Source organism: Chiroxiphia lanceolata, chromosome 16, assembly GCF_009829145.1.
Source record: "Chiroxiphia lanceolata isolate bChiLan1 chromosome 16, bChiLan1.pri, whole genome shotgun sequence".
Classification (NCBI taxonomy): domain Eukaryota; kingdom Metazoa; phylum Chordata; class Aves; order Passeriformes; family Pipridae; genus Chiroxiphia; species Chiroxiphia lanceolata.
The window spans coordinates 12,215,232-12,241,097 of NC_045652.1; the positions used below are offsets into that span (position 1 = coordinate 12,215,232).

General features: G+C 53.8%; 2 protein-coding genes across 3 annotated transcripts in view; one reads left to right on the forward strand and one right to left on the reverse strand.

Annotated features, from left to right (window-relative positions):
* The first annotated feature begins 1,316 nt into the window (after positions 1-1,316).
* LFNG (LFNG O-fucosylpeptide 3-beta-N-acetylglucosaminyltransferase) lies at positions 1,317-12,987 on the forward strand. The gene is made up of 8 exons (XM_032704396.1): positions 1,317-1,810; positions 8,956-9,004; positions 9,866-9,965; positions 10,114-10,267; positions 10,356-10,441; positions 10,727-10,892; positions 11,119-11,204; positions 11,294-12,987. Exons 1-8 carry the CDS (start codon positions 1,415-1,417, stop codon positions 11,358-11,360), a joined length of 1,104 nt encoding a protein of 367 aa, XP_032560287.1. The 5' UTR covers positions 1,317-1,414; the 3' UTR covers positions 11,361-12,987.
* Positions 12,988-18,636: 5,649 nt separating this feature from the next.
* TTYH3 (tweety family member 3) overlaps positions 18,637-25,866 on the reverse strand; it is a 75,769-nt gene continuing 68,539 nt past the window's right edge. The window contains exon 15 of one of the 2 annotated variants that reach the window (XM_032703864.1): positions 18,637-24,360. Coding sequence is in view for 1 of the 2 variants with exons in the window: in XM_032703865.1 (XP_032559756.1) it covers positions 24,289-24,360 (72 nt within the window). In the remaining variant the exon portion in view is untranslated. The remainder of the gene's footprint in view (positions 24,361-25,866) is intronic. The other variant, XM_032703865.1, reaches the window with a different exon arrangement.

Consider the following 25,866-nt stretch of genomic DNA (forward strand, 5'->3'; position numbering starts at 1 on the left):
CCTTTTTTTTTTTTTTTTTTATCATGGGAGGCTTCTTTGGCAGCCCAGGTCTCTCTCCAGGCATGGGCAATGCCCTGTGAAACCAAACCCCACAGCCTCCCTGAGCATTTTTAGCCTGGTACCATGGTTCAAGGGCTGACCAGGAGAATGCATAGTCTAAAATCAAGAGAAGGCAAATGCTGGGGCTTGCCTGAGGAAGCAGCTTCCCTGCTTCGTCCTGCCTGGTATTATGGTATTGTTTATCCAGTGCCAGAGATGAATGGAGCACGTGACATCAGGAAAAATGCAAGTTGGACAAGGTCCCTGCCCAAAAATGCAGCAGCCCCTGATTATGGCATTACATTGCAGCACAGGCCCAAACCCAAATCCGCCTCCCTGTAGCAGCACACTCCCTGGGAAAGAAAACCCCAAAAGCTCACTGCTTGCAGAGGCAGAGGGTATGGGGGGAAAGGGGCCTTGAGATTTGACGTCAGTAAAATATAAGGTTGGTGGCACATCCAGGACCAGATTTCAACCCAGTTTTCTCTTTCAGCCACCATTTCGCCCACTGTCTGTCTGGAACAATAGTGTTTCATTTAACAAGCCATCATGATCACTTGGGAGAGGGAAGGGGGGGTGACTGCTTGGCATCTATGTAGCGTTTATTTTCAGATATCCCAGCACTCTGGGGTCATTCATCAGCTCCAAAGCACGGTGCTGTTCCCGCGGTGGGGTTAGTCAGGTCTGGGAGCATCTCCAGTTCTCCCTGGGCAGCGATAGAAACAACCCCTCCCAGCTCCCGATTCCCAGATTTACCCATCAGACTTGAGATTAGTGAAAGTGAGAGGAGTGCTGTGGTTTTCTGGGGATTTGGTGTGGCGTTTTTTAAATTATGCTTGGCCTTGGAAGAGACTGGTGGGAAACTGCCCGGAGTGTAGTCAGGCTGGTCATCTTTCTGAAAACCTCCTGGACAGGGCTGCGAGAAAATCTCGGTGCAGGGCTTTGGGAAAACAGCTCGGGATGGGCGGGATGGAGCGGTGAGCGATGCTCCCGGCCTGCTGGGGGCTGCAGGGGACCAGCGTGTCCCCAGCCCCGAGCATCAAGGGGAAGGGAGGAGGAGGAGGAGAAGGAGGCGCCGGCATCCCGCCCGCACCCAGCCGTGCGCTCCCGGCCGCGGGCACGGAGATCGCAGGGCAGGGACCGGGGCCGGGCGGGACGCGTGTAGGGGCCGGCGGGGAGGCCGCGGGGGTCGGAGGGGCGCGGGCGGTCCGCGGGCAGGGCCGGGCGGTGCCCACGCCCCGCGTGGGGCGGCCCCGGGTCCGTCCCTCCCCGGGCGGGGCGGGGGCGGTTTAAAGGCGGCGGCGCGGCGGGGGCCGGCGGTGGCGGCGGCGGCGGCGAGGAGGAGCGGAGAGGCGAGGAGCGAGCGGAGAGAAGGATGCTGAAGAGCTGCGGGAGGAAGCTGCTCCTGTCCCTCGTGGGCTCCATGTTCACCTGCCTCCTGGTGCTCATGGTGGAGCCGCCGGGGAGGCCGGGGCTGACCCGGGGGGAGGCCGGCGGGGCGCAGCGGGCGCTGCAGAGCCTGGGGGCGGCGGCGGCCGTGGCCCCCCCGGCGGCACAGGGGCCCCCCGGGCTCCGCAGCTTCGCCGACTACTTCGGGCGGCTGAGCCGAGCGCGGCGGGAGCTGCCCGCGGCCCCACCGAGCCCCCCGAGGCCGCCGGCCGAGGACATCTCCCCCCGCGATGTCTTCATCGCTGTCAAGACCACCAAGAAGTTTCACAAGGCGCGGCTGGAGCTGCTGCTCGACACCTGGATCTCCCGCAATCGCGACATGGTAAGGGATGAGGAGAGGGATGGAGATGGAGACGGGGACGGTCCCCACCGCTGGCCGGGATGGAGTGGCTCAGGCCGATCTGTAGCCCACGCGTGTCCGCCGCGGTCCCGGCCCTTCGTTCGGGACCGCGGGTTGCTGTAAAATACCAAATGCCACCTCCCCTTCCCATTTCCCCCATATCGCTGAGCCAGGTATTTCGAGGCTGACTGGGCTGTTCTAAAGCCGGATGTGTTTTTGGGAGGGTAAAATGCAGCGTTGAAGGGTGAGTTTGGAACAGGGGAGGGGAGTGATGGAGAGAGCCCGACTTGGGCTCCTCACACTCAGCAGCCCCCCAAAATTCTGTTCTGGGGTACTTCTCACTGAGCACTTGCCATTGCAGAGCCTGCCTGAGTTGTTTTCCACTGGTGAAAATGAGGCACAGTGTAGAGGTGCAGCCCATCCCACGGGTGCCTCAGTCAGGGTTGAGTCCCTGCGATGAGGTTTGGCAGAGCCCTATGAAGTGCCTGTAGTTGGGCTGCCCAAAGGACACCCAGTTTAGCAGGCCAGGGCTGGGAGAGTGTTGGGATGTGCCAAGGCTGTCGGTCCCCTTGCAAGGAACTGGGCAGGACTGGAGTAGCTAGAGGCTCTTTTGGGTCTGTGATGGCTCATCCACACCGGGGCAGTTCTACCTAGTCTGGTTCCTGACCTTACTATGTCCTACCCAGAGCCATGGCAGTCCCTTAATCTGTCCTTCAAGTACTGAAGCAAAATTGAAAAGGAAAAAAAAAAAGCTGTTTCCTTAGGAAATGTGCCTTGCCATCTGCTCTTAAGACACTTTTTCTACCCTTAGACAGCTTCCCAAGAAAGTTATGTCTGGTCCTAACCTTTCCATCCTACTGTCTTCACGTGTTTCCTCCCGGCCTGGAATTGAGTTTCTTCCTTGCAAACTGTTTTCCTTGGAAATCTGGAGTGGCTGAGGGGGGGGAGGCGACAGGGGAAGAATCAACCTTCCTCACCCAAGTCTGCTGGACTCTGTGGGATCTTGGCTCCTGCAGCTTACCTCAAGAATTATCCTTCTTTTTTTTTCCTCCTGTGAATCTTGTTCCTTCTTCTTTTTTTTTTTTTTTTTTTTTTTGCTCAGGTTTCCTTGGCTTGGCAGTGGATGTGCCATCTCTCTTTGGTCCACTTATTTAATGGAAACCTCTTTTATGCTCTGCTGTCACTGTGAGGGGGTAGTGAGTTTTGGTGGGGGGAAACGCTCTTTGAGCACCTACAGATGATCCTGGGAATGGCTGCTCTTTTTTTTTTTCTCCTCCCTCTTGTGAGCTACGGCTTTCTTCTAGGTTTTCTTTTTTTTTTTTTTGTGCTCCGTTTGTCAGTTTGGATTCCCAGAGCCCCAAGGCTCGGCTCTCACGCTGTCCCCCTGGGCAAGCTAACAAAGCCCCTTTTCTCCTGGCGCGGAGAAAAGGCTTCGCAGCCTCTTGTGTGGCACTTTCCATGGGAACGAGGGAGCCGGAGCCGGCCGTGTCCAGGTCAGGTTGCCTAGAGATGAGGGCCATGAAGCCAGGGGGGCCGCAGCCCGGCGAGGTGCCCGCCTGACAAGCCAAGCTGCTGAGTGACGGCTCTTGTACAGCACTTGAGGACAAGGAGCTGCCGAGAGAGAGCTGGAGGCGGCGCAAACTCCTGCGGAGCGAAGCGAGGGCTGGGGGGGACACATGGAGGCAGAGGAGATGAACCCGCCGGCTCCGCTCTTCCTGCTATGACCCAGCTGCTGCCTCTGGGAAGCTGAGGTACACTGGGCTTCCCAAAACTTGGCATCGAGTTGAGGATTTCTTTGCCTGCAGAGTGCAGGATTGGCTCCATGGGGCTCCTCTCCCTTGCTTCCCTGTATCTCTTCCTTGCCTGGCCCCCAGTTTCTGTCCCAGGAGGGTGGTTTGGTGACAGCAGGGCACTGCCACTACTCAAATGTCTCTCTTGGTCTGAGTCAGGCCTCTTTCTGCTCATCCTGCCCCTCTCTCGCTCTGGTTTCACTAACGGCTCAGGCACATGTACTGCCTCAACAACACGGGGAAGTTCCTGCCCAAGGGTTGAGAATCCCCCATGTCTGATGCTGTGTCTCTGATCCTCCTCTCACATCAAACCCCAGCCTCCCTCTGGCTGTTCATTAGCCAGGCAGAAGGGATGCAGACACTGGTAAGAAGGGGTTAAATCCAGCAGGTAGCTCCTGGCTGGACCCTGGCAGATAGAGGGAACAGCTATTGTGTCCTTCCTTGACTGCTCTTTGTTCTGCCCACAATGGTCCCTGTTTCCTGCCCTCTGTCCCCTCCAAGACACTGCAAAGGGCACCCCCTTCTCCTTCCTGCCTCTCTGCACAGGGAGGGCAGATCCCTATTCCCTTCTAAATCTGCTCCTTGGGTTGCACAATCGAGGCTGGACAAGCTGCTTTTGGGAGGAGAGTTATGGGTTTTCCCCTCCTTGCTTTGGGGAGAGTTCCCAGCTGTCTCAGTATCCTTAGGATGCCGGAGTGGAGGTTGGAGAAGCTTTGCACTTGAAATAAAAGAGAAGGGGGGAGGAAAATGGCCATTAAGCAGAAACCCTGGACAGGAGCAAGTCCAAACCCACTGCTTTCCTGCTGAGTCAGCTGATTTGCAGTGGCGGAGTTGCATAAGATGCATCTCCTGCCCCTGGGGTACCCCAAAGGTGGCTGGGTGTCCCCTGCCTCTGGGACACCTCAAGGGCAGCCGTGCAACTCCTGGAAGGTGCCCAGGTCTCCCCTGTCCCTGGGGCACCCCAGAGGCAGCCGGGCAGCTCGGCACACGCCGTGGAGCCCGCGAGGGCTCCAGCCTGGGCCGCCGTCCCGCCAGCGTGGGATCTGCTGGCTGCCTCCCGCTCCTCGGCACGGTAATTGCAGGCTTTGAAAAATTCCTGCTCTCGGGGCAAAGGGAATGCTTTTGCCTTCCAGAGACAGTGCTCCTCTGATGGCGGCTCCCAAATTTCTCTAGCACCTTGGCCAGGGTCCCCACCCTCGAGGTGGCCGTGGAGTGTGCTGGCGTGCATGTCCCACTTGGACTCCCACCAGAGTGGCTGAGACCAGGGGGCTGCTCATCCCAAACCAGCTCCACGGTGCAGCTGGGCTGTGTGCCAGGGCCTGCTGAGCACTGTTGAACTCAGCTCATGTGTGAGGGTCCCTCCCTGCTGTCCCCCCGGGCAGCCTGTGTGGCTTTTAGAGGTGTGGGCCCCCTTAATTACCTGTCCCAAACGATGCTGCTGTCCTTGTGCATAAAAGCCCTGGAGCCGGTGAGCGGCGCGTGGAGCACCAGGCGGGAGGGTGGGGGACCCTTGCCACACAATGAGCTCATTGTTTTTGAGGAGGTTATTAAAAAATTATAGCATTTAAAATTACAGTGGAGGATTCTTCCTCTTGCTGAAAGGAGCTGGGGGAGGAAGGGCCTGAGGCCTTGCAAGCCCCTTCCCCGCCTCTGCAGGTCCCAGCCCTGGGATCCTGTGCCAGCACAGACTACCCCTCCAGTCCTGGGGAAAGACACAGCCACGAAGTGGGGACGCTGCCATCATGGGGACGCTGCCATCATGGGGACGCTGCCATCATGGGGACGCTGCCCTCGCACTGCTGCCAACCCGCTGAAAAGGGGTGGGGATTTTCCCTCCTAACCTCTGCAGGGAGGGAAAAGGAAAGCATTTGCTGGGGAACACAAAGCTGGGCAGGGACCTGCTCCAGCAGCATCCTCACCTCCTCGGGAGCCCTTTGCCCAGCTGGAGACTGAGCTCTTCCTCCAGCACTTCCTCACTGCCTCCTTTCCCCTGCACCCAAGTGGGGTGTCTGTGAAAGGGGGTGCAGCCCCCTCTGTGTGCTGTGTAGGTGTGTGCTGGAGTGCTCCATCCTTTCCCAGCAAGGGGAAGTGAAATGTGGCACAAGGTCAGGATTTGTGCACTGTGGGGTCACAAGGTGCCTGCCTGGCTGAGGTTCCCCTTTTTGGCAGTGTGCTGGTGTGGTGGCAGCAGGCACGGGGTGTGTTGAGTGTGTGTCACCCCGGGAAACCACTGATTGTGTGTCACCCTGTCACCCCAAGAAGTCACCAAACCACTCAGCCAGGCAGCTCAGAGAGGGGCAGGATGGCCCTGGGGTGGCCCCAGCTGGTGGGACACCTTATGCAGCACTCAGCCATGAGCAACCCACGAGCTCCGGTGGTGGAGGGGAAATGAGTCACCCTGAGAGGAGAAATGAGGGGGAGGGGGGAAAAAAAAAAAAAAAAAAGAGAGGAGGAGCCCTCCCCAAGAGTGAGGAGGAGGCGGGGGGGGCTGCTGGTGGCTACCTGGCTCCTGGTAGACTGCTGGGGGGGGCTGACCCCATTCTGGCCATGGGGACCCCGGGTGCCGCTCAGTCCCGTCCGCAGGGGCCGTACATTGTGCGGGGCTGTGTGGAGTGGTGGCAGCTATTGTTCGGGAGGGATTTGGCATCCTGTGTTTCTTGAAGCTGCAGTTCTGAGAACAATGAGGTTTCCTGCAGGGGCTGAGGGGGGTGCAGCGGGCCCTTCCTCTCCTGCACCCCGCAGGAAAAGTTACTGCGGGGGGGGTCCAAGAGGTCCTGGCACCCTTCAGTGCCACGGGTGGGACAGGGGCCAAGTGGGAGAGGGGTGGATGTAAGGGCTTGGGGTACTTCTGCCTGGGAGGGGAGTGGAGGCTGGCCCTGCTGATGTTGGGTCTGGAGATAGCTGGTTGGTAGGTGACAGCTCAAGGATGTTGGCTGCAGTGTCCCATTGACTTGCACCACTGTGAACTGGATGCTGCCATCATGTCCAGCATCCCACACTGGAGGTGCCAAAGGTGGATTCATGTTTTTTGAGGTTTTTTTGTTCTCCTCCTTTCCTGGCCTGTCCCTCCCCAGGCTTGGCTGTCACCTGTGCTCCTTGCCCCTGCAGCCCCAGGCAAGGGGCCGTGCAGAAAGGGTGCAGCTGCCCTCCAAGAAATGCAGACAAAATAATTAAAGAAATAAAGCCTTTAATTTTTTTAGTTTTAATTGAATATCATGGTGGGGCTGGGAGGGTTGTGGGAAACCTATGAGGCCCCGGTAGGTGCCCACATGGGGTGACTTGCAGCTGTGTGCCCCTGTCCTGGTTTCCAAGTTGCCACCTGGTCCACCCACATCAGGAATATTGCAGGGATGTATGTGGTGAAAGGGCAGGGGAGATGCCTTGGTAGGATGAAGCCTTTTGGTGCGGGCGAGTAATAAACAATTGTCCCTGTGGTCTATTTATAGCGGTTGAGCCGGAGGATTAGTTGTGGGGTTATTTTTGGAGCAGCTGAAGGCAGTTGCTGGACGGCGTTTCTGAGCTAATCAAGCAAACATTTTCTGTCTCGCCTGTGCGGAGGCTCCGTGTCCCCTGTCACCCTCTGGTGAGGCGGAAACCTGGGGTGGGGTGCCAGGGCAAGTGTGATGAGCTTGTCTTGGACATCCTTGGATGGTCTCCTGCTGCCCTGGTTCAGCTCATACCTGGTTCAGCTACTGAACCACACCCCAGGCACCTGGGGGACATGGGGACCAGCAGCAAGGTGCTGTACCCTGCATTGGTTGGGGGTGACATCCCCCTCCTCTACACACAGCACTGACCCTGTCCCACCAAGCAGTGATATGTCCATGGAGCCAAAACAACCACGGGCATCCTTGGCCCCGCAGCTGATGGGCTGAGGTCCCCATCCCCCAGCTGTCCCCTCCTCATCAACGATTCCCCCTCCCCTTTGCTCAAGGCCTTCCTGACCTCTGTCCCTCCCCAAAAGCCAGGCTGCACGACAGGCTCTGCATTTGTGAGAACTTGCCTTCCCACCTCCTCCATCCTTTTTTTTTTTTTTTTTTTTCCCCTTTCTCTTTTCTCCTTTTCAAGCCCCAAAGGTCACTTGTAGCCCCGTCCCCTCCCATTGAGCCTTCTTGCAGATCCGGGCTCTCCCCACCAGCCCCGGCTGGGGACCTGAGCAAACAGGGCCGGGTTAACCAGCGCAGCTGTATGCTAATGACCGCTGCCCGCTTAACTCTCCTCCGCTGAGTAAAGTCAACCCCACTATTGTACCCACCTCCTCCAACAAGCCACAAAACCCCAGCGCGTTCCGGGGCCGGCTGTGGGGTGGCACCCAATTTCCAGCTCACTTGTAATTCATCATCCCCAGCGCTCGGGCTCCATCGTCCCCCCTCTGCTGCCTCCTACCTCCCCCCCAAGCCCTTTTGTCTTTCTTCCTTTGCCCTTTTGTGCACGTCTGGTTTTTAATAGCGCTTGGCAGCTGGTTGTGGTTTCTCTCCTCCAGCTTTGTTTGCTGCCCGCTGATTGATGGCGATGCCTTTCCCACCCCCTGCTCTCTCTTCTTGCTTCTCGCCCTTCCCCAAATCCCAGGCCAGCAGCAGCCCCCCCAGTCCTCCTTCCCGGGCAGCATATGCCAGGAATTAGCTGTGTAAATAGAGGAGTGCAGCCTGGGGGGTAGCTCAGGAGCCCAGGGAGGAGATAGGGTGCTTTCTGGAACTTGGGGCCGTGCTGGGATGGGCAGTGAGGGACTGTCCACTCCTTGGGGCTGGTGAGAGGCACCTGTAAGGCACCATCTCAGCCACCCTGGGGGGGGACATGGGGAGCAGAGAGGAGTCGTGGGGGTATTGTGCAAGTGGCCAGGGACAGCCATGTGCTGTTGACACAGGTGGGGACGCAGTTGGCAGCTGGCACCACAGGCAAACACACCTGCCTGGGCGGCTGCTTTGGCATCCCTGGCCACAGGCGCTGGCCAAAGTCTGAAATCCCCGCTCAGATCGAGCCGCGCTCTGCACCTGCTGCCCTGCACACACCCCGTCTCACTCTGGGGACAGGCCCCAGCACCCGAAACCTCCCTGCCAGCTGCTGCCCTGTGGGAAAGGCGAGAGGATGGGGATGCTCGGCGTGTGGGCTGGGGTTTGCATCCCAGGGGGGCTTGGCACCCTTCTTGGTCTAAAGCTGAGTGTGTTATGGGGATGCCCAGCTCCCAGGTGCTGGTTTGGGTTTTGGCGAGAAGGAAGAAGTCATCGCCAGCATCCTGGAGGAACTGATCCCAGGTGCTGCCCAGGGGCACTGTGTTGCATCCAAAGCCACGTGGTCTCAGCCCCTTGGTCCTCAGAGGTGCCTTGTCTTCTCTTTCAGACCTTCATCTTCACAGACGGGGAGGATGAGGAGCTGAAGAAGCAAGCACGTGAGTCTGTGGCGCTTGTCCCTTTGTGTGTGTGACATGGCCAGGTCCCCTGAAGAGCCCTGCTTGTGGAGCATGGCTGGCATGGAGCTTGTCCTGGGAACCCTGGAAAAGCCCTCACCACAGAGACCTGGACTGAGAAGGAGGCAGTTTTTTTCACTGATTATGCTTAAAGCACCCTCTGCCCAGGAGCCCCACCTGGGGGCAGGTTTCTTTCCCAGTCAGCCCAGCCTGTCTCCTGTATGATGCTGCTGGGGAGCACGCTAACAGGGTGGGGTGCCTTTGCACTGCTTTGTCCCTGGGGTGAGCTGGGACTGATGGGCAATACAGACAGGGTTTCATGGGAGCATTTCCCTGGCAGTCATTCTCCAGGCTGGGGTCAGCGTGGTCTGTTCTTCCCATGCAAATGACTCCTTTTCAGGCTGGGAAGTGATTGCCTTTGAGCCAGGCAAGTAAAATAGGGCAGGATTTTTGCTATCATGTCCTGGAGGAGCTGGCTCACAGACACCCCCTCACCCCCAGGGTGGCTGGTGCATGGCTCTGGGATGAGCAAGGCGTTGTAGGATGGCATAACTCCTAGAACACGGGATAGGGCCGAACTATGGTGCATCAGTTACATCCACTGCATCTACATCCCTTGATCACCCCTTCCCTTATCTCACGTGGACACAAAAGACGTTCTCTAAAAATTCATCAATTGCCCAAAATGGTGTGGCATGGAGGTCTTTGAGCATCAGGATCATCCCTGAATTTCCATCCCCCTGGCACACCTGGGACATGTGTGGTGAAGTGTCACCATCTGAGCACGTGGGGGGGGTATGGGATGCTGCAATGCCGGGCTTTGACCCCCGTCTCTTCACGCAGGAAACGTCATCAACACCAACTGCTCGGCTGCCCACAGCCGCCAGGCCCTGTCCTGCAAGATGGCTGTGGAGTACGACAAGTTCATTGAGTCGGGCAGAAAGTAAGTGGTGTCCAGAGCTGCCGTGGAGGATGGTGGGGCTGAGGGGAAGGGATGGTGCAAGCAGAGACGATTCGTATTTTTGGGGCCTTATTTCAGTGTGGGGTCTGTGGAGCTGCCCCGGGCCGGTGTGACACTGCTGTCCCTGCAGGTGGTTCTGCCACGTGGACGATGACAACTATGTGAACGTGCGGATGCTGGTCAAGCTGCTCTCCAGCTACCCCCACACACAGGACATCTACATCGGGAAGCCCAGCCTGGACCGGCCCATCCAGGCTACAGAGAGGATCAGCGAGAACAAGATGGTGAGGGTGGGGAGAGGAATTGGATCGGGCTTAATTTGGGCTGGGTGGAGGAGGAGGTCTCACTGCTGTTGTCTCCCATCTCTTGCAGCACCCTGTGCATTTCTGGTTTGCCACAGGTGGAGCGGGGTTCTGTATCAGCCGGGGGCTGGCGCTGAAGATGAGCCCTTGGGCCAGGTAAGAGCTTTGGTGTTGCCCTCCCATGGGGACTCATCATGGGCTCAAGCAGGGCACAGAGAAGCGATATCTTTCGAGATGGATGTTGAACCGTGTCCCCTCACCTTACTCTTTGCCTTGCTGAGGTTGTCTGCAGGGGGCTTGGAAACAGGCTGGGAAGGGCTTCAGTTCCCCCAAATTGACTTTTAATCAGAGCTGGGCACCCACTGGCCAAGCCCAGACCCTGCAGGGTGCCCACATCCCCTGGGATTTGCTCCTCTGCAGCCCCTCTCTGTCTCCCCGCAGCGGGGGTCACTTCATGAGCACCGCGGAGAAGATCCGCCTGCCCGACGACTGCACCATCGGCTACATCATCGAGTCCGTGCTGGGCGTGAAGCTCATCCGGAGCAACCTTTTCCACTCGCACCTGGAGAACCTCCACCAGGTGCCCAAGTCGGAGATCCACAAACAGGTACCCCAAGTTGTCACCTAAAAATTGGGCATCGCGGCTAAGATATTAATTGACATGAGACCCAAACATCAGCAGAGGGGAAAAGCCCCATCGGCCCATCCCTGTGGGGTGATGCAGAGTGTGACTGGAGGCTTTGGGAAGTGGGGTGAATCTTGCAGCCCTCCATGCCCCTGCTTGATCCTTATGGCCACGTCGGCCACTTGACCCCCCTGTGCTTGCCCCCCAGGTGACACTAAGCTACGGCATGTTCGAAAACAAGCGCAACTCCATCCACATGAAGGGAGCCTTCTCTGTCGAGGAGGACCCATCCAGGTGAGAACAGGGGACCCCGTCCCCCCCCAGGCTGGGGTGCTGCGGGGCTGCCACTGTCCCGTGCTCAGCATTGCTCCTCTCCTCTGCAGGTTTCGCTCCGTGCACTGCCTGCTGTACCCCGACACGCCGTGGTGCCCCACCAACATGGTTTACTAGGAGGCGCGTGTCCCCTCCAACCTCGTCCCGAATTTCCCCGGTATCCGACGGGCGTGCGGGACCTGCGTGCGGGTGTCTCAGTCTGGCCTCGTCGCGAGGCGGACGGACGGACGGACGGACGTCGTTGCTGTGGTATTGCACAGTGTGTGTGTACTGAAGGCTGCTGTGCGGCCCCTTGTCCCCTGCCCTGCCTGCCTGGCTGCCCGTGCCCGCCGCCTGATCCGGCCGGGATGGTGGACAGGGACGGGTCCTGAGCACTTAAACTGTTGGGCACCCGCGGCTGGTGGGCCCCACGCCATGCGTGGGAAGCGACCACAGCGCGGGGCCTTGCCCGCCCCGGGCTTGCTTCTCCTTCATTTTTTTTTTCCTTTCAAATGTCAAGTTTTTTGGTGTGTTCTTCCCCTCTTTTCATCTACCCTCCACCCCACTCCCATAACCCCTCACCCACCCCACCCTCTCTCGCAGTCCCAAAATCTCAGCAGCAAAGCTCTGGCTCCCAATTCAGATGAGGGATCCCTGTGAGTTTTGCTCCCTGGCTCGGCAGGCAGGCAGGGGCAGGCAGGGGAATCCTCTGGCCATGGCAGTGGCTGCTCCAGGGTGCTGCAAAGCTGCTGGGTGCTCGATGGCTGCACTGGAGGGAGATGGGGTGGGCTGGGAGCCGGCGTTGGCATTAGCTCTGTTTCCTGGAGCTCCCCCTGTATGGCTGAACTGTTGCCGGCAGCACTGATCTGCACACTATTTATAGACTCATGTAAAGACTTTCTATAAATACAGGGGTGGGAGGAGGGCTTTTCCGGAGCTGCCAGAGCGGCGTGGGCATCGTGTTTGTGCAGGGTCTCCCTCCAGTGCCGCCTCCCTGCCTGCTCACAGGCAGCCCTGCACCTCTGCAGAGGAGCACCTCAAAGTCCAGGCAGGGGCTCTGTGGGTGTCCCCTGCCCCACTGTGGGGCCAGAGCATCCTCCAGCACTGACCTGGCTGTGGGTGTTGCTGGGGTGGCCGGAGCACCCAGGAGGCATCCGGCCAGCCAAGCTCCTGCCATGGGCAGGCAGTGTTTCCCAGCCTGGCTGTTATGCTCTCCCTGATGGAAAGGGATTTATCCAGGGAGAGAGAGGGACCCTACATCTTCTGAGAGCTGCCTTGCCTGCCACCATCAGCCCTCTGCCCCTCGGCTGAGCCAGAGCTGAACGTTTCCAACCTGAAGCTGAGTGAAAATAGCCCATAATGGGTGTGTTGTAAATACGTTATTGTGCCAGTATTTTTTTTACTGTGCCTTTTTTTTAAGGAAAAAAAAACCACATTGAGAAATATGTAGATTTAAAATGCTTTTTATACATTTTCTGTGGATCAGAAAAAGAAAAATCCCCAACCTTTGATAATCTGTTTAAGAAAGAAAGAAAGAAAAAAAAAATTTGCGATGTCTTGTAACTATCACTTACCTTAATTTATATGTTCCAGTATCTGGAATGTCACTCTGTGCTTTTTGTAACTAGGATGTGTTTAAAGCAATAGCTGTGGGAAGGGGAACCAGCATGGACAGTGTGTTCTCAGGGACCTGAACCCGACTGCTGCCACGGGGTTCCCGTGGGAGCGGTCACCAATAAAGTGGCTTTTTTGCTGACCACAGTCACCTGGTCCTGGGCTCCTGTGTCTCTTTATGGATGAGCTGCTCTGAACACCCCTTGATCCCCCGCGGATGTTGTCACCTCTGCCCAAGCTCTCAGGGAGGCACCGAGGAGGGGTTGCACCTATCATCCCTCTTTTCCCACGGGTACAGGGATCTGCTAGCCATTTGCATCACAGGGCGTGAGGACCCTCTCCTCCTTCCCCTTCCCAAAAGGCTTGGATAGGGCTTGTCACCTCAGGGCTGGTTTTTCCCAGGCTCAGGGGTGGGAGCGGAGGCGGCGGGGATGAGGTGAGAGCCGGTTGTTAGCAGGGTGTTGTTAACAGCCGGCCGGCAGGCGTGTGCGTGGGAAGGTTGGGGGCTGCAGGGGGGGCAAAGAGCCCCTTCTCTCCCAGCCCTCCCTTCATCCTCCTCACCACAGTTTCAGCCGTCACTGAATATCCACCTGCCAGTAACAAGCCCCAGCTTTCCTGCACTGTAGCAATATCATAAGATCTTCCACCTGTGCCATCCCCACCTTCCCCCATCTGCCTACATCCCAGAACTTTTTTTTTTTTCCTTTTCGAGGCACACTTACTTACTTCACAGTTTCACTTGAATCTCTGGGTTATCAGGGGTCGGCGCTGCTAAAAATACGGCCTGGCAGGAAGTCGGCGTGTGCTGAAGCAGCCACTGCTCCTCCCAACACCCTCTCACCCTTCAGACAGCCACAAAAATCAAAAGTCCCCCAAACTCTGCAGCCCTTGGGCTGCCATGGGCGAGGTGGGGCTGTGGCTGCTGCCCCAGAGAACGAAGTATTGCCCTGACCTGGCCGCCCCAAAAAGCTCCCCAGAGAAAGGGAGGGGTGGAGAGCAGTGCTGCCTTCCCCCAGCTGACTGGGGCCAGGGATGGGTGCAGGATTTGGTGCCCCTCAGCCCTGCCCTGGTGCAGGGTCAGTGAAGGGACCTGTGTCAGGAGCAGGAAGCTGTGACGCTGTGGCACCGTCCCCTCGCCCGCGTGTTTTCCTATTGCTCATCAGCTGCGGTTTCAGCAGTGCCGGCTCTTCCCGGCAGCCCCGTCACCCTCTCTGAGCCTGACTTTCCCTTGGCCCCCGGGGGGTGGGATGGAGAGTTGCACCCAGGACAGGGCATCACCCATCGCACCCCACGCAGGGCTGGGTGCAGGGCAGCTGTTGGCTGCAGAACAGCCCAAATCTTGTGTTAAGTGGTCACCAAGGCACTGGGGAGTCAGGGGATGTGGCATGGGACTGGTATGGTGCTGCAAGGAACAGGAGCCCCTGACAGGGTGAAAGGCTGGGAGGGTGCTGGGAATGGTGCAACACCTGCAGGGGACTTAAAAAGCAAAATAAATTAAAATAAAATACAAAATAATACCCCACGAATAAATAAAATGAAATTAAATTAAAATAAAATAAAGATAAAATAAAATAAAAATAAAATAAAAAAATAAAATAAAATAAAAATAAAATAAAAAAATAGAAATAAAATAAAATAAAATAGAAATAAAGTAAAATAAAATAAAATTACCCCATCGAGCCTTCAGGAGCGGGGGCAGGCAGCTCACCAGCCCTCCAGTTTGTCTCCCACCAGGCTCCCAGCCTCTCCCTCCTCCCTTCCCTACTCGTGGGCCGAAAAGTAAATAAATACACGCAATAATAAACAAAAGGAAAACAAAAGCAAAGCCTGCTGCTCTCGCATACTTGGCAGCTCCACAGGCCAGCCTGCTTTCATCTGCACCCCGGCGCTGTTGTGGGACGTCCTGTTTACTCTCCCCGGCTCGCGGCAGCTGATAAGGAGGCTGTACCTTTTGGAGAGTCTGGTGTGTGGTGGGGGGGTGGGGACAAGCCCAGTTTACTGGGGACACTGCTGCTGTGTAGGGACCACTGCTGTCGACACCACCGTGCCCAAGGGATGCTCCAGCACCGTGCCCGGCCAAAGGCTTTCCCCATCCCTGGGTGGTTGCAACATCGAGGGCAGAGAGTAACACAGTGGTTTAGTCCTTTTTGTTGCTTCCCATCTCCTCTTTTTTTTGGTTTAATTTGCATTTGGGTCACTTGCAGCCCTGGACTTCATGTGAATCACTGCGTTCCCAGCCCGGCTGCGGGGACTCTCAGTGGGGAGCGTGTGCGCGGCGGCGGAACGAACACCCACCCTGGCACTGACGGCGGCGAGAAATGCTTGAGACTTGGGGTGGGAGGGCAGTGTTGGGAGACAACAAAACTTGTGTGAATCGGCTCCAAGAGCCACTTCCAGCTGCTTTGGCCCAGCAAACTGGAATATTTGTGGGAAACGAACATAAAAGCATCCGAGTCGCGGGGCGTGAGCAATGTGTGCAGTGCTCCAGCTTTGGGAGTTGCCTGTCCCAGTGCTGGATGGGAGAGTGCTGGGACCCCCTGGGCTCATGATCTACATCCCACCATCTCTGTGCACCTGGAGGTGACTAAATCCACCGCCAGCATTGTCTGTCTTGGAGCGAGGGGCCGCAAAGCCCTGTGGCAGAGAGTGACGGCTGCAGGATGGCCGAGATGCAGCGTTGGGATGTGCAGGGCAGCCCCTCAAAAGCAGCTCCCAGCCATCACCCACATCCCCTTTATTTTTTTTGGCTTTCTACTATTTCCCACTCCTGCATAACACGCAGGTGGTTATAATAAATACCCCCCAAGCTCCACAAAGTTTATTTTTTCTCTTCCTGACTTTTAAGACCAGCCTTGAATCTATCAAAATGAATTCCCTCAGCCTCAGAGCTCCCAGCAGCCGCTGCTTCTGGTCTGCCTCAGCTGCCCAGTGGGGCCAGCTCTGCTCCTGTAGCCATTTGGCAAGCCAAGAGTGGAGGAGGAGATAAATGGAGCATCTTAAAAACAGCTGGAAACACTTCCCACGGCTCTGCCAGATGAGATCCATGAAGCTGTGGCTTTACCGCACAGCCCCGCTCCCAGCCTCTCCTTCCTCCTCCTCCTTGGGTGTGTCCCACATCCATTCCCCCTCAAACCAGGGTGGTTTCACCAGGGCAACAGTGTCAGGTTTGTGCCTGTCCATGCTGAGGACAGGGACTTGAAAGCAGCAGTGACATCACAAGCAGTGTCACTGTGTTGGTCCGCACTGGGTGATGCTCCAGCCATGTCCACATCATCCTAGTGAGCCCCCCCTTATTTAGGGGGACACAGGATGGGCTGTTGAGCTTGGTAGCCCTCGGGAGCAGGGGACCATGCTTGTTCCCTGTTGAGCAACCCATCCCCAGGCCCCAGAGCTGACGTGTCTGGAACAGATCATGAGTGGCCGGGTGATTTATGGGGTGCAAGCGCCAGGTTCCGTGATGTTTGGCTGGTGGGAAGAGGAAGCGGGTGGGAGAAGCACCAGCATCTGCAACACCTCGCAGTGAGAAGGGAGCTGTGCTTCCTCCCACTTCCCTCCAAGGACTGGGAGGGATTAAAAAAATCCCTGAGCTGGGATTTTTGCTGAGGTCATGGTGAGAAAACACCGCCTGCTTTAGGCAAAGCCTTCCTTGCTTGTAGAGCCCTGCGGTCCCACCGTCAGCTGCAGGAGGAAACATCCTTCTGGCCCTGTCACCGTCCAACCCCTCTCCACCACACAACAGCCCGAGGGCACTGATGTGTGACCAGCTGCTCCATCACCGTGGCCACAGCCAGGCCACCCTCTGGCCCTGCCTGGTCACCTCAGCAGGTGAAGGCAAACGAGCTGGGAGGTCCCAGGGTGCTGGGACCCACCAAACTGGTCCAAGCTGGGCTGCAGACACGGGGTGAGGAGGAGCATCCCCGTAGCTGCCTCCTCTACAAACCCTCCCGACTTCCAAGTGCAGGGCTCCAGCATCCCCACGTGGTCAGACTGATCGGAGTCTCCCCGTTCAGGGTTTCCTTTCCAGGGCTGGCAGACACTCAGCTCTGTCCTGGCCTCCCTGCCACCTCCTGAAAGCACCGCAGGGAAGGGTGGGGAGATGGGGTGTTTACTCGGGGACAAGGGTGCTTCAGAAGGCGTTAGAGAAGATGAGCTGCAATTTCAGCTGCTTGTTGCCTTCCTGGACACATGGGGAGTGCAAGTCCCTGTTGGACCATCCCGAAGGAGAACCATGAACCCAGCTCTCAAGTGGAAGGAGTTGGGCAGATGCCACCTGCACAGTACCATGCTTGGCAGAAAACATGTAGCTTGGGCCATTTGCCATCCCAAGAAGTGACAGGAGATGGGGGCACAGTCCGTAACTGTGTCCGAGAACCACCAGCTCTGCCCGATGGTTTTCCAGCTGCCAACCCACCAACAGCTCCCGGAGGCAGCGCTCCTGTTAGCACAGCTCAGCAGACCACAGAGCAAACACGCTTGAAAGCATCTCCCCAGGGCATCCCTCCCTGCCTTATCTCGGAGGACAGAGATCTAAGGGACCACTACTGAAGGCTGATCTGAAGGCGAGGTTTATTCAAACACATACTGCACCCTTCCCTCTGTTTTCTCCGAGCTCCGAATGGCTCAGGAGAGAGTCCTGCCCTGCTCCCGCTGGGACAGGGAGCGGTGCAGAGGGTGAGCTGCTGGGGATGGTTGGCTGGAAAGCACCAGGAGAGGTCACTGGGCAGGTGGCCTTTGCAGGTTCCCATCCCTGGTGGAGCCCATAAACCTGGTAAAATATTTACATGATGACTCTGACAGAGGCTTTATTTTCCTTCTCACCATCAGACTCCCTTGACTGCTCCAAGCCCTTTTAGAGCTTTAAGAGAGCAGGTTTAATCATCTCAGATCAGGGATGAAGGTGGAAAACATGGGTTTCTCCTTTAGATGGGGGGGGGGGGGGGAAGGGAGACAAATCTGTCAATTATTTATTGGTGAAGGGAGGAAAACTGGTGTCTGTTGAGATTCACAGGCATGAGGGGGAAAGTCACAACAAGGAGTCCTCTGTAGTTCTGCACTGGACCAACAGACAGGACTCAAGAGCACAGGTGTGGGTTTCAGCCATATTCAGAGCATTAAAAAAAATAGATGGCATTTACAAAGACAGAGTTAAATTATTGCTTATCCCCACACCTAGGAAGGGATGGGCTGAGGTCAGGGCAAGAATAGCACAGGATGGAGGCAGGAGCCCAATCCCTCCATTTGACTGGCAGGATCAGGCAGAAAAGAGATCAAGAAAATTACAGGAAGGTAAAGGTTTCAGTTTACTACTTGACAGTGATGCAGCAGCGGGCCTGTGATCAGAGAACAGTACAAAGGAAGAACTAAAAAGAAGCCCACGATAGCCTGGGGGCAGCACTGAGAAAGATGAACCCACACTGAGCTGCACCAGCCCCCCAGCTCGCTACCAAAGACATGTAATACATTTCATCACCTCCTGAAGAGGGACACCTTTGCTGTGGCTGAGCTGGGGGTGCACCCTCCCACACCATTTTTCCACACTTCTTGTACTTCTGCTGGTGAAAATGAACCACTCCCATTTGCTGTTGCTCCAGTGTGGAACAGCCAAGGTAGCAAAAGAGGTTCAAAGGAGTTCACAGTCACACAGACCATGCACAGGGGGAACATCTCCCCAGGCTGATGTGCACATCCCTCAGCTGCTCCAGCACTTTCTGCTGCATTTCCTGTAGCCCTGGAGGTCCCTGGTACCAGCCTGGCTCCATGCATCCCTCCAGGAGCAAATACAAATCAATAACTAGGAACAGTGGTTTTAAATCGTTTATTTTTAAAACATGAAACCCAAGCTGAATAGAAACCACAGAAATTACATTTAGGTTTTTTTGTTTAGTATTTGCAAACCAAAAAGTTACAGTAAAAAATAGCTACGTTACAATCAATAGAACTACAGAATTAAAAGTAAAGATACAAAAATGGGCTCAATCCTCTTTAATCCTCACAATTTAAAAACATTTTGGGTAAGTGCAGGAACACTTGAAAGAAACTAGCAGGTCCAAAGTTTTAAAAAAAAAATTATATATATTTATATATTATATATGTATATAAAGTGGTATGATATACAACCATTATGGTTAAGAAGAGAAAAAAAAAAAAAAAGAAAAAAAAAAAACAAACCCAGAGAAGTTACAAAAAGGCCAGGTACGTGTTCACCATTAGGTTTCTGTGCACAGTGTCCAAGAAAATAAACTTCCCTCTGAATGACGTGAATAAAACTCGTGGAGCCTCCTGTTACCAAGGGACCTGAGGCACACGACGTGAGGCTGGGCGGCTGGACCCGATGCAGAGCACAACAAAAGGAGTGAAGCTTTCCTGGGACTTCAGCAGCCTCCTGGGCAGAGGCCACTGGAGAAGTCTTGGTGTGAGATTAGAGGAGGAACAGGAAGGAAGGAGCTGGGAATTGCATAGTGAGGAGCAATGTGGTATCAAATATGCAGAGCACCTAAGAGCTTCATGCTACAGTTATCCTCATTAGGAAAGGAGTATTTTGAACTTTCTGGTTGTACATCAATTTATGTTCCACTTTGTTCATGCAGCCACAGGGGCTGGGTGAGCACCTGGGAGCTCCAGGCCACCTGTAACCCATCCCTTCTCTCCCAACTGGGCAACATGCTCACCATCACAGCTTGGCAGGAGATCCCACACCCCACTGAATCACTTGTTAGCCATCTAGGAACTGCTACCAAAGCATCCCACGCTTCTGCTGGGCCTCCTGGAATGACTGGGGAAGCCATCCATAGCATGCACAGAAATAATTTCTGGAAAACGGGAGTAGGCTGTGATGAAAGGAGATACAGATTGGGTCTTGTCAGGCCTCTTTCTCAAGGCATTAGATCTACTCCTCGGTATCTCCCTGGAGGGCTTTTCCCCTCCCACCCAGAGATGTTCACTGAGTTACACGCACAGGCTTGTTGAGCTGGGGAAGACCCTGGCTTCTCCCTGGTTCCCGGGTAGGAAGTACTTCAAAGACAGCTCCTCTCCCGAGCTAAAGGAAAACCCATCCACCTCATCTCCTCCTGAATCAGGTGGGGTGGTGAGGATCAACGAGCCAAGACACTTTCTTCTTCAAAGGGCTCAGTATGGTATTTCAGCTGCTACTGGAAGGAAGAGAAGGTGGGACCAGAAGCAAAGCCTGGGTTTATTCACGCAGGTACCTGTACCTTGCTCGGACGGGCACCCACCCACTCCTGCCTGCTGCCACCCTGCAGCACCAAAAGCTCTCCAGAGCAATGGCTGAGCAGCTCCCTGAGAAAGGGTTCCACTCTCAGAAAGGCCAAACTTTTCATGTAGTTTCAGGGAACTGCTATGGAAATCCTAACTCAGGATCTCTTGAAACCCCATGCACTGTGTCCCCCTCAAAGCACTCATATGAACATCCCTTGCATCTTGGCTGAGATGACTGTACACGGAAAATCAACACCTATCAAATGGAGAAACTTAAAAGGACAGGAGGGGAAGGGAGCACTCCATCCTTCACATTTGGATACATGGATGCACGCTAAAAATCTTAGCTTGAACCCTTTTATCAGCACACAAAATGAACTCAATTTAATAATACATACAGGATACAAATACTACAGTTATAATTCCCAAGACAGCACAAGAAATTCACAGCCAAGTCTTGATTTGATTTCCTTTACAATTACAATGCAGTCTTGAACACTGGACACAAGAGTCCAACATGCTATTTACATTTCACATTGTGGAGATGTTTGTGTGCTTGGAAGAGTTCTCAGTTCCAAAAGAAAGTGTCATTCACACATGATGACGCGGTGGAAATAAACCAAGCCAACCAGACAAGCCAATGACCACATTTGTGCTTCTGAAAAAGTAACATGAAGTGTCTTCACCGATGCAGTCACCCTCCACCGGACAAGCTGCCTTCTGTTCTGCAGTCAGAGAGGTGTCCAGAGGCCAGTCTCAGCTCCCCTGACTTCTGGACCCTTTTGCTAGCAACCAGTCACGTGAGAAATGTCCGATAAGGTCAGCTGGGACACACCAAGTGATATGGCCTTGGCATTTTGTCACATTAAAAACAGAGAGACACGATGGAAGAGAGAGAAGTCTCCACAGCTTTACCTCCTGCAGCTTGAAGAGTCTGGACTCCCTCAACCATGAATGCCATCCAGAACAGATGAGTCTTTGCCAGATAGCACCTGCTGTTCACCCGAGAGGGAGGCACAGAGTCTGGGAGATCTTGGCTTTTCAAAGTCCACTCCTCAGACAGAATGTGACCATATGGATGAGACTGATTATGTCGCAGCCATAAGAATAGGCAAAGGCCATCTGTTCTTCAGCAGATCCTTTCAGACCAGCCTGCAAAAAATGCCACGCTGTTGCTCAAGGTTCCAGTAAAATAAAAAAAGGAAAACAAACCAAAAAAAAGTAGTAGTAATAACAATAATAATAAACCAAAAGAAACGCATTTGTCTGTGTTTCCTATCCAGCGCTCTGCACAGCATGCAGCGGGGCAGCAGCGTTCCAGGATGCTTTACAAAAGTGCAATATCCATGTCAAGTAAAGGAAGTGCTGGCTGGACACAGGTACACAGCTCACACCGCAGTCCCGTTGTGCTGGCCTCCAGAGAGTAAAACGTCATCTCCGCAACATTCTTTCCAGTTACATGTTGAAGTCACAGAGCACATGTCTCCACAGCTGTGCCTTGCTGCAAGCCCCAAACACTGCCAGAAGTTGTTCTGGGTGTTGTAAGTGGCTGTGCCAAACCTTGGAAGGAAGCAGGTCAAGGTGGCTGCTCCATTCTGCAAACAAAAAGGCATCGGCTCGCTCCCCGTTACCGCCCGGCACAGGCGATGCCACTGTGACAATTCAGACCCAACCCCAAGTGCAGTCACACACATGTTCAGGGTGCACTCTGTATACAGAGAAATCAGTATACAGAAGCACTTGTTTTCACAGGGTTCCCCACACCCTCCAGCCTTCAAAACACTTGCCTTCAAATGAGTAGGACCAGGCCACAGATTTCAGGGCAGCTCCCCTAAAATTGATAGTGTGAGTAGCAATCGGAGCACATCCTTGCAAGGAGGATGATGGCAGAACAACTCAGTTTTAATAAGGATTATATGGCTCTTACTTCTTTTTTCAAAGTGAAGGAAAGGTTGGGTTCCCTCCAGATAGCAATTGGGTGGTTGGGGCTGCAAACTCACCAAACCACACGTGCACACCCGGGTCTCCTGGTAGGCTCTAAGACAGGGTGCAAAACCTGGTGCTCATGAGCCACAGTGTCCCTCCATACCACCTGTGACTACATTTCCCTGCCCTTGTTATTTGATAAAACAGAGGTATGTTTCAGTGTGAAGCCCATCCAACATGTCTGAAAGGGCATACTCGGTCCTGAGCAAGAAAATCCTGCTTCCAGAGATTTATGGTGAAGTGTGAACTTTTCTCCAAAACCACCTCTTCCTGTCTGCATGGTGGTGCCTCCTCCCTGTCTCCCTCACTCCTTTGCATGGTAACAGCTGGCCTACAGCTTTTGCAGTTAATTAGTGGTTTCTATCTTAAGAAGAGTCTCAAAGCTTGCTCTGCCACAGAGCTGGTACCATCTCACAGCAGATGCCATCAGCCTAGTGAGCTGCCTGCTAGGAGCAATTCCTACCTCACTGCAAGAAGGCAACTGAATTGAGTAAAGGCAGATTGGTAGATTCTGTGCCCCGACCAGCAAACATGGGGTAAACAGACACCCAGTCTGAACATCACTGAGGTGAAAACTAACTGCCTCTGCCAATGGCTCAACTCCAGTTTGAGAGATGTTTCCCATTTTATTTCCTCTGCCAGTTATTTAATATAATGCCCAGCAGCTACGCTAAGATGCCCCTACTAAGAGGTAAAAAGACAAAAAGGAACATCATAGTTACCCTACTGAAAGGGCAGTACTCGACAGTACCTCCCAAGAGGCAGTCTCCTCTTCCAGCAGGAAGCTGTCAGTGCCCTTTGGAGCACTGCTCTTCAGTGGGAAGTACAGCACCAATGAAGGATGTTGCCCTCTGCAGGCACCCAGCTGCCCCTTTGCAAGCCTTGTTCTGCCTCGTGTCTAGAAAATGCCTTACATGTGCATTAGTATGGTCAGATAGTGGTCAGCAATGTGCCTTGAAAAACTAAACAAAATAAACCAGAATAAAATATAAACCTGTTCTGACAGTCACAATGTTCTCCAGACATCAACTGGGTTTCTGATCTAAAACACAGAAGATACACCGATGATCTTGTGAGTTTGCTAGGATTGAGGCTCCAAAAACCTCCTTCAGTGCCAGTTCAGCAACCCTGTGCTGTAAATTATGATTTATAAAAAAGGAAAAAAAGTCCAGCAGAGTTCACAGGTCACTCCTGCGGGGAGAGCTTCCATTTGCTATAAATCCGTTGGTGCTTCCAGTTTCTCTCGCTTTTCCAAGCTGACTGTCCCGTAAGATTTAGCATCAGAGAGTCAAAACTCTTTAGTGCAAAAATGTCCCCCATAAAGTCTTATGAGTCTCTCCCTGGAAAAATTTGGCACCGAGTGGCTGGCTCCTGTTTGATCTGTGTGTCAGCCTCGTAAAGGCAGCACCCAGAATGCCATCTGCAAGTACCTGAGCTTCCCTGATGGAGCAGAGAGATCAGGTTCAGAGCAATGGACAGGGTAGCTGACTGGTGCTGGGCCCCCTGCTCCTCCTCAAGAATTCACATGATAGATATAGTGGCAAAGACAAAGGCATTTTCTTAATGGACTTAAAAAGAAAAAAAGTTAACCAGGGTAGTGAAATGGTTTGCTCTGAAAGAGCAAATTCCAGTGGATATGCAGTGACACCATGAGGCAGGAGTTTCCCTCCTCCCTCCCACAGGGCAGTGGACCAGAGGACTCCCACTGAGATGCTGTGGGATATTGAGTCCCACTGACTCAGCATTCCCTTGTTGTACACTGGTCCCAGGCACCGAGTCTCTGCGTCTTCAGGGTTTGACAGACTGTTGATCCCACTGCAGAAGTGAAGAAGATCTACCACCATCTTTCACCGAGTCCCTCTGGGAACAGAAGGGGGGAAAAAGGGGGGCAGAAGGTATTCACCAACTCTTTCTGACAGGCTGCTCTAGTCAGCTGGCCCGCGGGCTGGTGGACCCAGTTTCCTGCCTGGGTGCTCTCAGTTGCTTGCCTGCACGTATTTCCTCTTTCACATCAGGTACAATAAGGTGAAAGTTTAATTTCAAAAGGAGCTTCCAACTCCAGTGGGCAGGTACCAGGTTGGAGGGGTGGTCTGGACTGGAGAAACAGAAGGAGCTGCACTGGATTTTGGGCAGAACAGCAGGATTGTTCTACGAGGACAGCACAGGGGCACAGCAGTTGGCACATTGTTTAGTCTGACTGCACATGTGGGTTTTGTTTTGTTGTTTTTTTTTTTGCTTTTGCTTTTTCATTTTAATGCACACTGCCAGCATCTGGACGAGGTTGGTTGGTGGCGAGGTATTTGGCTCTCATGCTGGAGGTGTACTGGAGGAAGACAAGACAGAAAAAAACAAAATAAACAAACAGAAAAGTAAGTCAGAACGACTAATGCAAAGACAGAACCACAGATTTCTATCACCTCACAGCATAAAATGGTCTGTATCCACAGCAAGCATACCAAGGAGCTGCTGGCTCAGTCTTACAAGGAAAGTTTCACAAGTCACTGTATAGTCCCCTCTGAGTAACATCCTGTCAGTCTGCTGTGAGGATGGTGCTGGCCAGGTCAGTACAGATGGGCTAATGATTTATCCAAGCTCTCTACAGAGAAGGAAATCCAATAGTCACTAAGTCAAAATATGACATAGGTCACTCAGCAGAAGAGAGGGAAATGCGAATGACGCAGATGCAAAAACCCACCCCACACCTTCATCCTCTCTTAGTCTTGTTACTGCTTTCAACCATGCCAGAAAAGGAGGTTGAAAAGAAAATGGGTGCTCACTGCATTTTCACATTGCATTTTATGGCAATGAGGGCATCAGAAGACTGCTCATGCTACAGATGGGCAGCTTGAAAGGAAAGTGTGGAAGAACAAATCTCTACATTTCTGGCCAAGAAAGAACAGACCCTGCCCGGCTGGAAACAGGCTGCCATCAAACAGGATGATAGCCCACCTAAGTTATCAGGTGGGTAACAGCCCACTGTGGCTTGGGATCCAACCTGTGCACTGTGCAGCAGCAGACAAGACTCCAGTGTAGGGGTGAGAAGAGCAGGTCAGAAAGATAAGAAGTTGTTTCGATTTGGGGGGTGGTGGTGGTGTTCTTATTTTCTTTTTTATTCTAAGCAAGGCAATCTGAAACAGCTCCCAGAAGCTACTGAGGTAACATATGTCATTCAGCTTTGAATAATGAGCTGAAAATCATGTAAATAATATCCAGCAGTAAGAACAAAAGACTTTGCCTCTTTATGCCAATGTGTTCAACGTCTTCATTGTGACCACATTACTGCTTCTGGGGTTGTGCTACCATGATACGAACAACCAAGCAATGAGGACAGACATTTCATTCCTCTTTTTATACCTGCTGGAGCTTGAATAATTCTATAATATCCACAGCTTGCTTCCCAAGAGTGCTCTTCAGCATACTGACTTTTTATCACCTTTTAAACTGAACCACATAAAATAGCCAGTTAAGCTGGCAAAGAGACAACTGAAAGGCAGTTCCGCACCAGGAGGTATGATTTATCTTGCCCACTGGGAAAGAACATTATGAGGCATCTTTAGGTTCTCAAAAGCTCAGCTGTCCATAGGGGTTTTCAGAGAATTAACAGTATTTTATCAGTTTTCCTTCAAAGACTGACCCAGGTTGAACCTCTGCATAATAGAAGAGAGAAACTGCTCTTTTGGCAGAGATGATCCCATCGGCATAAGATGAAGACACCTGTGGCTTATTTGCACACTCAGCTTTTAGTGTCTTCCATAATTGGAAAACTTTCTGCAGAACATGGACCTTAATATAAAACTCTGGCCCAGAAACAGCACCTATATTTAGAAGA

Excerpts from the sequence above, each read along its gene's own strand:
- LFNG (XM_032704396.1), top strand. The coding sequence starts at position 1,415 with ATGCTGAAGAGCTGCGGGAGGAAGCTGCTCCTGTCCCTCGTGGGCTCC. Across the intron at positions 10,442-10,726 it reads AAGATGAGCCCTTGGGCCAG|CGGGGGTCACTTCATGAGCA; the intron begins GTAAGAGCTTTG and ends GTCTCCCCGCAG. Across the intron at positions 11,205-11,293 it reads GTCGAGGAGGACCCATCCAG|GTTTCGCTCCGTGCACTGCC; the intron begins GTGAGAACAGGG and ends TCTCCTCTGCAG.